Genomic DNA, 13,501 nt, shown 5'->3' with positions numbered 1-13,501 from the left:
TGGTGGCTCATGCCTGTAATCCCAGTGCCTTGGGAGGCTGAGGTGGGTGGATCACCTGAGGCTAGGAGTTTGAGACCAGCCTGGCCAACATGGTGAAACCCCATCTCTACTGAAAATACAAAATACAAAAATTAGCTGAGCGTCATGGCAGGCAACCTGTAAATCCCAGTTACTTGGGAGGCTGAGGCAGGAGAATCCCTTGACCGCAGGAAGTGGAGGTTGCAGTGAGCCAAGATCACGCCACTGCACTCCAGCCTGGGCAACAGAGCGAGACTCTGTCTCAAAAAAAAAAAAAAAAAAATATATATATATATACACACACACACACACGCACGTATATATACAGACATATGTGTGTGTGTATATATATATATACGTATACACGTATATATACGTATTAAATGTGTGTGTGTATATACGTATATATATACAGTATGAAAGCAAAGCCTCATGACAGTTTGAGTATTTTAGTTTCCTTTTCTTCAGATTCCTTCATATTTTTCAGCTTGAAGAGGTATATGTAGAATATAAGTTTGGACATAAACCAACAGGCAAATTTGTAGCAGAGCTTTTCTCATTACAAGGAAATTTGAGTTTTCCATATCAATGATGATAATATGTATACAGTTTACTTACATATTTTATGCAATACATATATATTTTAATACATATATATGTAAACACACACATATATATACACACACACTATATTATAAATTCTTGTTTAGCTGTGTTTGCCTTACTGACTGTGCTACTGAGCACTAGAGCTTTTTTTTTGAGACAGAGTCTCACTCTGTTGCCCATGCTGGAGTGTAATGGCATAATATCAGCTCAATGCAACCTCTGCCTCCTGGGTTCAAGTGATTCTCCTGCCTCAGCCTCCCAAGTAACTGGGATTACAGGTTGCCTGCCATGACGCTCAGCTAATTTTTGTATTTTGTATTTTTGGTAGAGATGGGGTTTCGCCATGTTGGCCAGACTGGTCTCGAATTCCTAGCCTCAGGTGATCCACCTGTCTCAGCCTCCCAAAGTGCTGGGATTACAGGCGTGAGCCACCGCGCCCGGGTGAGCACTAGAGCTTATTTCTTCTATTTAACTGTATTTTGTATCCATTAGCCACCCTCTTTTCATTCTCCCCTCTCCTTCCCTTCCCAGCCTCTGGCAACCACTATCTACTCCCTCTTCCATTCCATACACTTTGTTTTAGCTTTCACATATGAGAGCATGCGACATTTGTCTTTCAGGGCCTGGCTCATTTTTGAATCATTGTTAGGAAAGATGGTGGTTTGGAGTAGATGCATCAGAAGTGACAGCGTTTGCCCTGAAAAGGAAACAGAGGCTCCTCTGGGACCCTGGCCAAGTTCCTGTAACTGTTTTATTATTGTGCTGTGTTAGCCCTGGGGTCTTCCACTCCCAGTCCTCCTCACCTTTTCCCGTTTGGGTCTCTCTTTTCTTCCAACCTCTCAGGATGTCCTATAAGGATTTCATCTACCATTTCACAAAGTTGGAGATCTGCAACCTCACGGCCGACGCTCTGCAGTCTGACAAGCTTCAGACCTGGACAGTGTCTGTGAACGAGGGCCGCTGGGTGCGGGGTTGCTCGGCCGGAGGCTGTCGCAACTTCCCAGGTGAGAGATGCTCTTGATGGGGGGAGGGTCCAAGCAGAACAAGTTCCAGGCAGAAGAAGCCTAATGAGCGCTTATGAAGTCTCTCTGTTCCAGATGTCCACTATCTTATTAAACCCTCCCTATTTTACTGAGAAGGAAACCACCATGCTGAGAAGTTTGCAATAGGGAGCTGGTAGTGACTTTGAAGCAGGAAATTGTGGGAACAATGCAGATGCTGCTTGATTTATGATGAGGTTATGTCTAGATAAGCCCACCCATCTTTGAAAACACCCTGAGTCGAAAGTGCATTTAATATGCCTAACCCACCAAACGTCATAGCTTAGCCTGGCCCACCTTAAACATGCTCGGAACACTGACCTTAGCCTAAAGTTGGGCAAAATCATCTAACACAAAGCCTATTTTACAATAAAATGTTGAATATCTCATGTAACTTACTTAATACTGCACTAAAAGTGAAAAACAGAATGGTTGTATGAGTACTCGAAATCCAGTTTCTACTGAGTGTGCATCACTTTCACATTGTAAAGTTAAAAAATTGTAGCTGAACCATCCTAAGTCGGGGACTGTGAGTACTGTGTCAGTAACAGTAAGGGCAGTATTGGAGAACCAAGTTAGTAGCTGCTGCAATAGTTTAAGTCAGAGATGATGAAAACCTAGACCAAGTCAGTAGCAGCAGAGATGGAGGGGAGAGAGCAGATTTAGGGAGAGCATATTGGGTGATGTATGGAAGGAAGAATAAAGAATGATGTCAAGATTCGCAGTTGAGGACCTGACAACATTACAACATAAGATACACAAGAAGACCAGGCAGGTGGCTCACGCCTATAATCCCAGCACTTTGGGAGGCAGAGGCAGGAGGATCACTTGAGCCCAGGAGTTCAAGACCAGCACAGGCAACATAGTGAGATCTCATCTTTACAAAAAATAAAAAAAATGAGGCAGGAGGATTGCTTGAGCTCGGGAGGTTGAGGCTGCAATGAACCATGATCGTGCCACTGCACTCCTGCCTGGGTGACAGAGTAAGACCCTGCCTCAACAAAAATAAAAAAAGACAAGAGAAAAATATCAGCGTGTTGTTTTTGGTGGAGTTGATTGTGGGGTTATAGGGAAAGGAATTTAGCTTGGGACAAGGAAAGGTTGAGGTTCCTGTAGAGTATCCCAGTGAAGATTTGTAATAGAGTATTGGATGCGCATATTATATGGCACTTGGTGATATGATAAGAACTCAAAAAAAAAAAAAAAAAAAGACCAGTCACGGTGGCTCATGCCTGTAATCCTAGCACTTTGGGAGGTGGAGGCAGGCGGATCACTTGTGGTCAGGAGCTCAAGACCAGCTTGGCTAACACGGTGAAACCCCGTCTCTACTAAAAATACAAAAATTAACCGGGGATGGTGGCGGGCACCTATAATCCCTGCTACTTGGGAGGCTGAGTCAGAAGAATCACTTGAACCCAGGAGGCAGAGGCTGCAGTAAGCCGAGATCGTGCCACTGCACTCCAGCCTGGGCGACAGAGCCAGACTGTGTCTCAAAAAAAAAAAAAAAAAAAAAAAACGGTGAGAGAGATTGCGGCTGGGATATATGGCTCAGACATCATGAGTGTGTAGGGGCAGTTAAAAGCAGAAGTAAGAAAGATTGCCTAGGGAGGCAGGAAGGGTGAGGTAAGAGGAGAAGAGGCCGAGACCAGATTCCAGACACCAACAGCGTTTAAGGTGCAGGTAAGGAAAACAAAATCGTCAGCAAAGACTGAGAATGAAAGCTCAGAGAGGAAGGAAGAGCCACACATCCAGTCAGTACAGCTCTATCTGTGTAAAGGTAGCACCTCGCTCCCCCTCCAAATAGACAAATGCCTGAATCATGTTTTCTATTGATATTTTCTAAGCACCTAGATGCAGGGCATAGAAATAAATAGGTTCCCTCTGTCTCATCTCCTTCCTGCCCTCTGAGCGGCAGCTCTGAATGCATGTTTCCTTTCTGGGGGCGCAGATACTTTCTGGACCAACCCTCAGTACCGTCTGAAGCTCCTGGAGGAGGACGATGACCCTGACGACTCAGAGGTGATTTGCAGCTTCCTGGTGGCGCTGATGCAGAAGAACCGGCGCAAGGACCGGAAGCTAGGGGCCAATCTCTTCACCATCGGCTTCGCCATCTACGAGGTGTGCAGTCCTGATCGGCTCCAGCCCGGGAAACATACTTCCCCAGCAAGGACGCTTCCAGGGGCTTCTAGAGGGGTCCTCTGGCTTCCTCGATACTCAGTGACCCCCAGAGCTCCTGGTGTCAGGCCCACTTGTGTTTGTAATAAGCAAAAAATACCAGGGGGGCATTGGAGCAGCAGTGGGGTGGGCCTGGCAGGGCAGGTGCCTGGGGATCAGGCTTCCACGTGCGGGCTGCAGTTGCTGGCATTCCCTTCCGCAGGCTCCTCATCCTCATTCAGATCTGAAGCATCTTCCTTTCTGTTTCTCCTCAAGGTTCCCAAAGAGGTATAGCAGCAGCAGCGGCCAGCAGTTGTGTGCAGCACTACTCAGGGGGCCCCGAGTCTGTCTGTGGCTCGTCGAGAAGCTTCATGGTGGGGTTTGTGGACAGGACTGTGATAGGAGAGGGCCTTGCCCGCGTTAATTCTACTGCAGAGCAGGTGCCTCGGGGCATTGCATGACCCGTGACTACCACCCCCGATGTGTACTTTCCCCCTCGCACCAGACACTGCGCATCACACGCCTTTGCACACGCACCCTCCATGCTCACAGCCACACACACAGTTACACAGACGCGTTCTGAGGGTGGCTGCCCTCTTGGGATGGAGGAATCACTTCCCTCAGAACCCAGCCAAGTCCTCTAGGCCTTCTTGGGGGGTCCTTCCAGCCTGAGGGGCTTTGGAGCTGAGGAGCAGCTGTTCTGGTAAGTGGCCCTGAGTGTGGGGATGGCACAGTTACCATTCACTGTGAATCACAACAGAAAAGGAAGTGAGGTAGGGAGGCTTTTTAAGCCTTGGGAGTCTGAAGTAGGGAGGTTGAGACTGTGACATGGGTGACCAGGGAGTCGGGAAGGGACCCTTGGAGGTGGCTGTGGCAGGACAGGGCATCCCTCCCAAGGGGCTCATGTCCCATGGGCTCTCCCATCTCTCAGATGCACGGGAACAAGCAGCACCTGCAGAAGGACTTCTTCCTATACAACGCCTCCAAGGCCAGGAGCAAAACCTACATCAACATGCGGGAGGTGTCCCAGCGCTTCCGCCTGCCTCCCAGCGAGTATGTCATCGTGCCCTCCACCTACGAGCCCCACCAGGAGGGGGAATTCATCCTCCGGGTCTTCTCTGAAAAGAGGAACCTCTCCGAGTGAGTGCCCGCCCAGCTTTCCCACCTGTTTCTAAAAGCTCACGTGGCCCACTCCAGAGATCGAAGGCGTGAGGCAGCGAGACACGTCCCTCCCGGGGTCCTGGGACATGTTGACCAGCTGAACGTCTGCTGCTGCTCCTGAGCCACTGGCCACATTACCCCCATTCACTCACTCATCCATTCTGCAGATATTTATTGAGCACCTACTATGTTCCAGGCACTCTCCTAGGCACTAGGGATAGAGTACTGAAGCAAACAAAGAAATCCCTGCCTTCATGGAGCTTAATATTCTAACATGAGACAATAATGGATAGGAAAAATATATGTAGCATGTTAGAGTTGGAGAGGCGATATGGAGCAAAAATAAAGTAGGGAAGAGGGATAGGAGGTGTTGGGGATGCTTGAAATTTTAGGTTAGCATGGCCAGGAAAGCCACATCCTGTCCCTGGTCACCACAGATGAACTCATAGCCCCCGCCACTCTGATCTCTGTCCTTGCAAGATGCACCAGGTACATGGGTAGGTGGCTGGCCATGGGGGGCTCTGAGCAATGCCAACAAGAACCTGCGTGCCTGGGCTTGGCTGTTGGGGATGGTGCTGACATGGGCTGGTTCCTGGGGTTTGGGGTGTTAGTTCCAGGGGTTCTCTAGAGGCTGGTCCTGGCTTGGCCGTGGGAAGCCATGCACCAGAGCAAACCCTCCACGGGCATCCTGCTTGCTTCTGGTGACACTGAGACCCCACATGTCTGTGTTCCTCACAGGGAAGTTGAAAATACAATCTCCGTGGACCGGCCAGTGGTGAGTGGTTTAGATCTTCTGTGTGAAAAGTCCAGAGGGTGCCCTTCTCTGACCATGCAGGGGACAGATGGTGCAGGGAGAGTGGGCAGTGGCAGAGGGAATGGGACTCTGGGCTGTGCTGAGCAGTCCCTCCATGGCACTGCAAATCCTGCTTGGCATGGCCGGAAGTAATGGGCCTTATGCACCGGGGGCCATTGAGGCAGTTTAGGGGCTGGGAGATACGGAAGAGGGTCCTGGAAGGGAGAAGCAATTTGAACAATCGGAGGGAGGGAACAAGACCACAGGAAGGGATGACAAGAGCCGCAGCAAACACTGGATTCTGAGACTGGATAACATTGGATTTCACACATAGAGAAAAGAAAATAAGCTGGTGCGGACCTGGTGTCGACACCTGGATCCTCCACCTACCAGTGGGGTGACCCGGACAATTTCTATAGTCGCTCTCACTCAGTTTCCTGCTCTGTAAAACGGGGATAATAATGTGCCTCGCAAGCCTTTTGTGAGGTTTCATCAATGAGATGATGTATGTGAAGTGTCTGGCACAGCATGGGCACTCAAACAGAGGTGCTTTTCACATTTTACACTTTACAAGGTACTTTTCACATGTGTTATCGCAATACTTGCAAGGTTTCTGAGAGGTAGATAAATCCCTGGTGTTCAAGAAAGGAAGTAGGGGCTCAATGGGGTTGAATGACTGCTCTGAGTTCACAGAGCTCAGTAAGTGGCAGGGTTGGAACTCACATTCAGACTCTGACTCCACACTGAGGCCAGCCCCAGGCAGTGCGAAGCCCAAAGTCTGAAGCACAGAGTGCTGTGTGTTGGGCTCTCTGTGCTGAGTCTTGTGACTGCCTTGGGCTTTGGGCTGTGGTCCGTTGGCAGTCTGTGGGGATGGCGTAGGTCAATGGGAGGACAGATGCCCTCTGACCTGTCTTCTGGGCAGTGAGTCGTGGTCATAATCCTGACCCTGAGCCAGGTCTCCAAGTGCCTTCTGAATGACCACAGGCGATTGGTTTTAGTGGTAGGTGTCGGGGGGTCTGTTCTGGTCATCTGGATGCTGGTCATCGGTGTACAGTATTGATCAGGACCTGCAAACTCAAAAGCTTACGGGAGCTGGCACGTCACCTGAGTAGAGGCGGCAGGTGCAGGGGTTTTGATGTCCCTGCACTGACACAGTTGTCTGCAGTTCTCACCTGACATTTGGCTCCAGTGTGGAGGGTCAACAGGAATGTTGGGGCCGTGGGCAACCTGGGAGACACAGGGAGCAGCGGCCCTTGGCTCAGCTGATGGTTGCCACAGGGATGACAGGCCCAGACAGCCTGCCAGAGCTGCTGATTTTACCAGAGAAAATTTCCCTATGGTAAATGTTTGCTCGAAGATTTTTAAAAAATATTCTATAAATCAAAATCCATTGTCAGGTCAGTTTGAGTGAGCCATGTTTTTGGTGTTTTAGTAACCAATTTCATTTTTATTATTATTTCTATTTATTTATTTATTTATTTTGAGATGGACTTTCGCTCTTGTCGCCCAGGCTGGAGTGCAGTGGCGCGATCTCGGCTCACTGCAACCTCCGCCTCCCGGGTTCAAGCAATTCTCCTGCCTCAGCCTCCTGAGTAGCTGAGATTACAGGTGTCCACCACCACGCCTAGCTAATTTGTGTATTTTTTAGTTGAGACGGGTTTTCACTCTGTTGGTCAGGCTGGTCCTGAACTCCTGACCTCAGGTAATCCACCCACCTCGGCCTCCCAAAGTGCTGGGATTACAGGCATGAGCCACCGCACCCGGCCACCAATTTCATTTTTTAAAAAAAGGAAGAAAGAAAACCTTAGCCAGAAGATCCTTTTCCTTGCCATATGCAGTAAGAGTAAATTACAAAAACAAAAGCAGAGTAGTCACTGGTGTCTGGACATGGAGGAGAAAGAATTCTTTTCTCCCTTCACCCTCCATGCCCTTTTTTGGCTCCATGTGACTCAGATTTCTGGACCCCGGAGCCTCACCCGCAAGCTAAAGACCAGAATACAGGGAAGCGCAAAGCCACTGGCCATTCTGGCAACTTGCTTTTCACTTATTCTGCATTTACTGTTTCCTTTTCTTGTGCAGAGAAAGAAAAAAACCAAGGTAGGTGTGTGGGTATAGAGCACGAAGTGTGTGTACTCATGCGTGTGTGTACTCATGCGTGTGTGTACTCATGCGTGTGTGTGCATGCGTGTGTGTGCATGCGTGTGTGTGCATGCGTGTGTGTGTGCATGCGCGTGTGTGCATGCGTGTGTGCATGCGTGTGTGTGCATGCGTGTGTGTGTGCATGCGTGTGTGTGTGTGCATGCGTGTGTGTGCGTGCGTGTGTGTGCGTGCGTGTGTGCGTGCGTGTGTGTGCGTGTGTGCATGCGTGTGTGTGTGCATGCGTGTGTGCTCGTGTGTGTGTGTGCATGCGTGTGTGTGCATGCGTGTGTGTGCATGCGTGTGTACTCATGCGTGTGTGTGTGCATGCATGTGTGTGTGTGCATGTGTGTGTGTGCATGCGTGTGTGTGTGTGCATGCGTGTGTGTGTGCATGCGTGTGTGTGTGTGCATGTGTGTTGGAGCTCATATGCATGCATGCACCAGAGTTGCCTCTTCCTCCCGCTCCTTCCCTGAGCTCCTGCTGGGGCTGAGAGTGCAGTAATGACAGCTGAGATTTGCTGGGGGAAGGCTACGTGCCAAGCACTCTTCTAGGTGATTTCCATGATTAATTCCATCCTCACAACAGCCCTATCCCCATTTTCAGAGGGAGAAAAGGTACAGATTGACTAACTTGCCCAAGGCCACACAGTCAGGGAGTGGCAGGGCCAGTACTTAGTGCCAGGCAGTCTGGGTCTAGAGTCCGTGTCCTGAACCACAAGAGGCCATCATACACCATCAGATTTGGTTCTAGCATTTCTGGTGGTGCCTGGTGGTGATGGATCCATCACAGGGGACCTCCGGGTACTGGTGCTGGCCCAGACCAGAGCTGACACTCATCAGGCACTACCACATTCCAGGCACTGTGCTTGGGGTCAAACTCTCTTTTTGTGTTTTTTTCCCACAATTATAACAGTATCTACAAAGTAGGGTGCTGTTATTTTTCCCCTTTCACAGGTGAGATAAAGAAGTGAACTTGCCCAAGGAACAGAACTAATAAGTGGGGAAAATGGAACTGGAAACCATGTCTGTTTACTCCAACACCTGTGTTTCTTGCCCTCTGTCTCTGCTGCCAGGCCCCTACACTTCAAGGCCTGCATTGTCCAGACCCACACTCAGGCCTGCTGGTGTGTGCCTGGCAGGGATGCTCCATGGCCACATCATATCCATCCTACACATCCCCTCAGACTGTGACCTCCATTTGCTCTGGGATCCCCACAAGCTTCAGCTGCTTGAGCAAGACACTTTGCTTAGAAGGCAGAGCAAGCCAGGGCCTCTGGAGCCTGCTGGGAGCCAAAGCTGGGGAGCCGTTACCATGGGTCTATCTGCCTGAGCTGTCCTAGATGAGCCGCATGGAAGGGCAGTGACGCCTGAGCCCGGGCGGGCTGCTTTTCTGCTCTGAGAGGCTCTGCCTGCTCCGTTGTTCTCTTCATTGCAGCCTCAATCCCCACAGCCTTGCCTTCCCCAGGCTTCCCCTACAGGTTGCACCCACCAGTGTTGGCGCCATGCAGCAGCCGCTCTCCACCCTTTTCATATCCTTGTCACTTGGACGAGCATGTCTTGAAAATATCCCTTGTTTGTGTAGTATCTTAAATGGTTTTGCAGTATGACTTTGCATTCCATATCTCATTTGATCCCCACAAGAGCCCTATGAGGAGGGAAAGCAGGTTTTACTATTAAAGGATGAGTAAACTGAGGCCAGAGAGGAGCTTTCTTATATGAGGGGCAGGGCTGGGATTCCGGCCCAGTGTTCTGATGGCTCACCCACGGACCATGCCGCTAATCCGTGTCCTTTTCAGTCTGTACTTTGCAGAGTCCTAGAGGTTCCTTGGAGGTGCCTCAGTAGCTGCCATGGTGATGTGGGGTGCTGAGGGCAAAGAGCTCTGTTCTCTTTAATCAGAGCAGCTCTGTTTTTCAATGACTTTATATACACGGTGTTTCTGCAGGAAATTTAATTTGAACAGTGTTTTTCCATCTGGAAAAAAAAAAGTCCACAAAATACTTGACCATCACTGCACTAGATCATGCTGCTTTTAGCATTCTTAGCATTTCACATGCTGAGCTCAGTACTCCACCATGAGGAGGGATGGAGTGGGTATGAAAAGATAAAGAACTGAAGTCACACGGCTTGTCAGTGGCCGAGATAGAGCTTGAACCGAGGTTGTTCTTTTCCTCTTCTCACTGGATAAAGCTGCTCCAAGAGAGAGGCTGCCTCAGTGTGCCTGTTCAGACTGTAATCCTCACTTCCTTCCTGCCCGCTCCCTCCTTCCCTCCTCTCTCCAGCCCATCATCTTCGTGTCGGACAGAGCAAACAGCAACAAGGAGCTGGGTGTGGACCAGGAGTCAGAGGAGGGCAAAGGCAAAACAAGCCCTGATAAGCAAGAGCAGTCCCCACAGGTGTCTGAGCACGTGGCATGGGTGGGCGGTCAGCGCACTACAGGGGCTTCCTATGCGCTTGGGATACGTGGGCTGGAGGCTTCCCAGGGGGTTGTCTTGAACATCTAGAGGTTTGGATTTGTCCCACTGACCTCTCTCAGCAAGTTCCCCTAAAATTCGGGCTGCTGCTTGGGTGAATATCCCAGGATGGGGGTTCCATTCTAGGAGTGGACTGGCAGGCTGAACCTCCCATGGAGCTGATCCAGCCAGGACAGAGAGAAGGGGAGGCAAAGGCTGAGACAGAACCAGCCCGGACAGAGAGAAGGGGAGGCAAAGGCTGAGACAGAACCAGTTTGAGAGTAGATCCAGCCAAGACAGAGACAAGGGGAGGCAAAGGCTGAGACAGAACCAGCCAGGACACAGATAAGGGGAGGCAAAGGCTGAGACAGAACCAGCTTGAGAGCAGAGGTACAATTCCTGTCTCCTGGTGTCCTTGAGCATTTTACAATAGGGGGATAAAGAATAGGAGCAGAAAGTGGGGCTGACATAAGAAACGGGGTTTTCTAGAGCTCACGAGAGGGTGTTAGATTGCAGTGGGATGCTTAGTGGAGGTGAGCCTTAGAGGCAAAAGTCTCCAGACCAATCGGGGCCCCTCTTCTATCCGGGGGACCTCTTCTCTCCAGGGCCTTGTGCGTTGGGGCCTAGGGGAGGTTTTCTGAGGACTTGGCCTTGACGACAGGGTGGCTGGAGGAATCACAACAGTCAGACCTTCTTTGACCTGCGGGCACCTTTGTTTGGAATGGTCAGGCCTGGGATGGTGAAGGCAGCTCTTGCGGGTGGGGACTGGGGTGGTGGGGAGGAGGCTGTCTGTGTCTGCATGGCCGCCGCCACATCTCCTTTGGCAGGGGGCGTCAGGGCTGGAGAGGTGTGGAGTGAGGTGTCACTGAGGCCTCGATGCATCTCACTCCAGCTCACCGGTCTGCATTTGCCCCTGTCCCCAGCTCCTGCTGTCACCTCCGGCCGTTTTAGGCACTTGGCTCCCTTGGCCCAGAGGAGCTTGCCCCTCAGGCCTGTGCACCTCTAACCCCTGTGAACCACTTTTCCTTTGTGCCTCCACAGCCACAGCCTGGCAGCTCTGACCAGGAAAGCGAGGAACAGCAACAATTCCGGAACATTTTCAAGCAGATAGCAGGAGACGTGAGTACCCCCAAGCCCAGGACGTCCACAGGTGCTGCTTCTCTCCTGGATTAACTGCTCAGATTACCAATTATTTTGTTATTGTTTGGTAGGGTCACTTTGGACTTTGGTGGAGCCAGGGAATGTGTGTGTAGCACACAAATCCACAAGTCCTTGAGTTTTGGACTGCCACATCCACTGGTGGGCTCAGAGGCCTTTTTGCTCTGCCCACGGTGGTCCTGATAGCTGGGGTGGAGTATCTGGCCCCCGTCTTCCTCAGAAAAGTCCTAGCTTCCCATGACATAATAGCACCGACAGGGATTTCACAAACACGGCCAGCTGGAATTTGTTTTGCAAAGCATCTGCACCAGGAGCTGCTGTACTCCTGAACCATGACCCTCCTCTCCCTTCCTCCTCAGGACATGGAAATCTGTGCAGATGAGCTCAAGAAGGTCCTTAACACAGTCGTGAACAAACGTGAGTTGCTCAAACCAAATGTGGGGGGTGGGTGGGAACTGTCTCAAAGCACCTCCTCACTCTTCTCCATCCCCCCAGACAAGGACCTGAAGACACACGGGTTCACACTGGAGTCCTGCCGTAGCATGATTGCCCTCATGGATGTATCCTTCCTGCCGCCCCTTCCCGACCCTCTGTCATCAGCCCACGGGCGCCAAGGCACCATACAGGGTGCCCAGTCAGGCAAAGGGCCCTAATTTGTGCCCAGGAAAACACTTAATTCAGAACCTGATTCAGAACATCTTGGATACTCCTCTGAAAGGGGCTGCTAGAGGCCGAAGGGGAGGACGTTGGGTTGTAACTGCCCTAACCTCTGTGCTTCTCTTCGGCCTGGGATCCTGCCCAAGCAAAAGTGGCCCTTAGGAGATCGGCTCCCTGGGTTACAGAGTAGGTGCAATCCCTGACTGGTGGCGGAGTGGAGGGGAGGGTTAAATACCACACCAGGGCAGTGGTTAGGACAGCCCAGGCAGAGTCTTCTAGACCCTCCCTCCAAATCCAGGGGGATTTTGCTATGTGCTGTGTAGCCCTGACCTCCCTCCTCCAGACAGATGGCTCTGGGAAGCTCAACCTGCAAGAGTTCCACCACCTCTGGAACAAGATTAAGGCCTGGCAGGTGGGAAGAGAAAATGAAGTGTGGGAGTGAAGAACGGGGTTGATTTGGAGATTCAGTGTGTGACCTCCATCCTCAAATTTTCTATTGCCAGAAAATTTTCAAACACTATGACACAGACCAGTCTGGCACCATTAACAGCTACGAGATGCGAAATGCAGTCAATGACGCAGGTGCTAAGAAGGAAGGGGTGGGAGGGATGTGGACCCGAGGCGGTGGGAGCAGGAATGGGAGGGGACTAGGCTACTAGGGCCCCACTAGAGAAAGGAGAGGGAAAGGGCTTCTCATTTTCCTTTCCCAGGTCACAGGGTGGCTGAGAGGCAAGGAAAATAGAAGGCAGGCCCAAGGCCTCCAGCTCCATGTCCCCCTTTAACATGGTCCCCTCCACAGGATTCCGCCTCAACAACCAGCTCTACGACATCATTACCATGCGGTACGCAGACAAACACATGAACATCGACTTCGACAGTTTCATCTGCTGCTTCGTCAGGCTGGAGGGCATGTTCAGTAAGTGGGGGAGAGGGGCTGCCCTCCGCTCTCTTGCAGGGGCAGTTGTGGCAACAGGCATCTCACCTGATAATCTCCAGTCTGCCCCATCCAGGCGGAACAAGGGCCAAGGCCCTCTTTAGGCCCAGAATGGGATGGCAAAGCTGGTGATTCTCTGCCTGCAGATCTTTGTGCTGATGAGGGACAGCACTGGGCACATGGTCCTCTTTGGAAAGTTAACAGTAGTACAGGTAGAGTGCACCTGTAACTGGCCTCTGGCCTGTGCCTTCTTTCACAGGAGCTTTTCATGCATTTGACAAGGATGGAGACGGTATCATCAAACTCAACGTTCTGGAGGTAAAGCATAGGCACAGCACATTCCCCCTGCACATTAAAACACAAGGTAGAGGGTCAGTGAGGCAGACTGGAC

General features: G+C 50.9%; 1 protein-coding gene across 4 annotated transcripts in view; it reads left to right on the top strand.

Annotated features, from left to right (window-relative positions):
• CAPN3 (calpain 3) overlaps nucleotides 1-13,501 on the top strand; it is a 44,650-nt gene that overhangs the window by 30,241 nt on the left and 908 nt on the right. For 2 of the 4 annotated variants that reach the window (XM_017860838.1, XM_017861071.1), the window contains 14 exons: nucleotides 1,468-1,628; nucleotides 3,613-3,782; nucleotides 4,095-4,106; nucleotides 4,750-4,958; nucleotides 5,718-5,754; nucleotides 7,852-7,869; nucleotides 10,191-10,304; nucleotides 11,403-11,480; nucleotides 11,879-11,936; nucleotides 12,015-12,079; nucleotides 12,520-12,588; nucleotides 12,680-12,758; nucleotides 12,976-13,092; nucleotides 13,370-13,428. In XM_017860838.1, coding sequence (XP_017716327.1) covers nucleotides 1,468-1,628; nucleotides 3,613-3,782; nucleotides 4,095-4,106; nucleotides 4,750-4,958; nucleotides 5,718-5,754; nucleotides 7,852-7,869; nucleotides 10,191-10,304; nucleotides 11,403-11,480; nucleotides 11,879-11,936; nucleotides 12,015-12,079; nucleotides 12,520-12,588; nucleotides 12,680-12,758; nucleotides 12,976-13,092; nucleotides 13,370-13,428 — 1,246 coding nt within the window. Of the gene's footprint in view, nucleotides 1-1,467; nucleotides 1,629-3,612; nucleotides 3,783-4,094; nucleotides 4,107-4,749; nucleotides 4,959-5,717; nucleotides 5,755-7,851; nucleotides 7,870-10,190; nucleotides 10,305-11,402; nucleotides 11,481-11,878; nucleotides 11,937-12,014; nucleotides 12,080-12,499; nucleotides 12,589-12,679; nucleotides 12,759-12,975; nucleotides 13,093-13,369; nucleotides 13,429-13,501 lie in introns of those variants that run through there. The other 2 variants (XM_017860920.1, XM_017860993.1) reach the window with 2 other exon arrangements.

The sequence above is a fragment of the Rhinopithecus bieti genome, unplaced genomic scaffold (assembly GCF_001698545.2).
Source record: "Rhinopithecus bieti isolate Rb0 unplaced genomic scaffold, ASM169854v2 scaffold_495, whole genome shotgun sequence".
NCBI lineage: Eukaryota > Metazoa > Chordata > Mammalia > Primates > Cercopithecidae > Rhinopithecus > Rhinopithecus bieti.
This window is presented reverse-complemented; position numbering and strand designations above follow the sequence as displayed.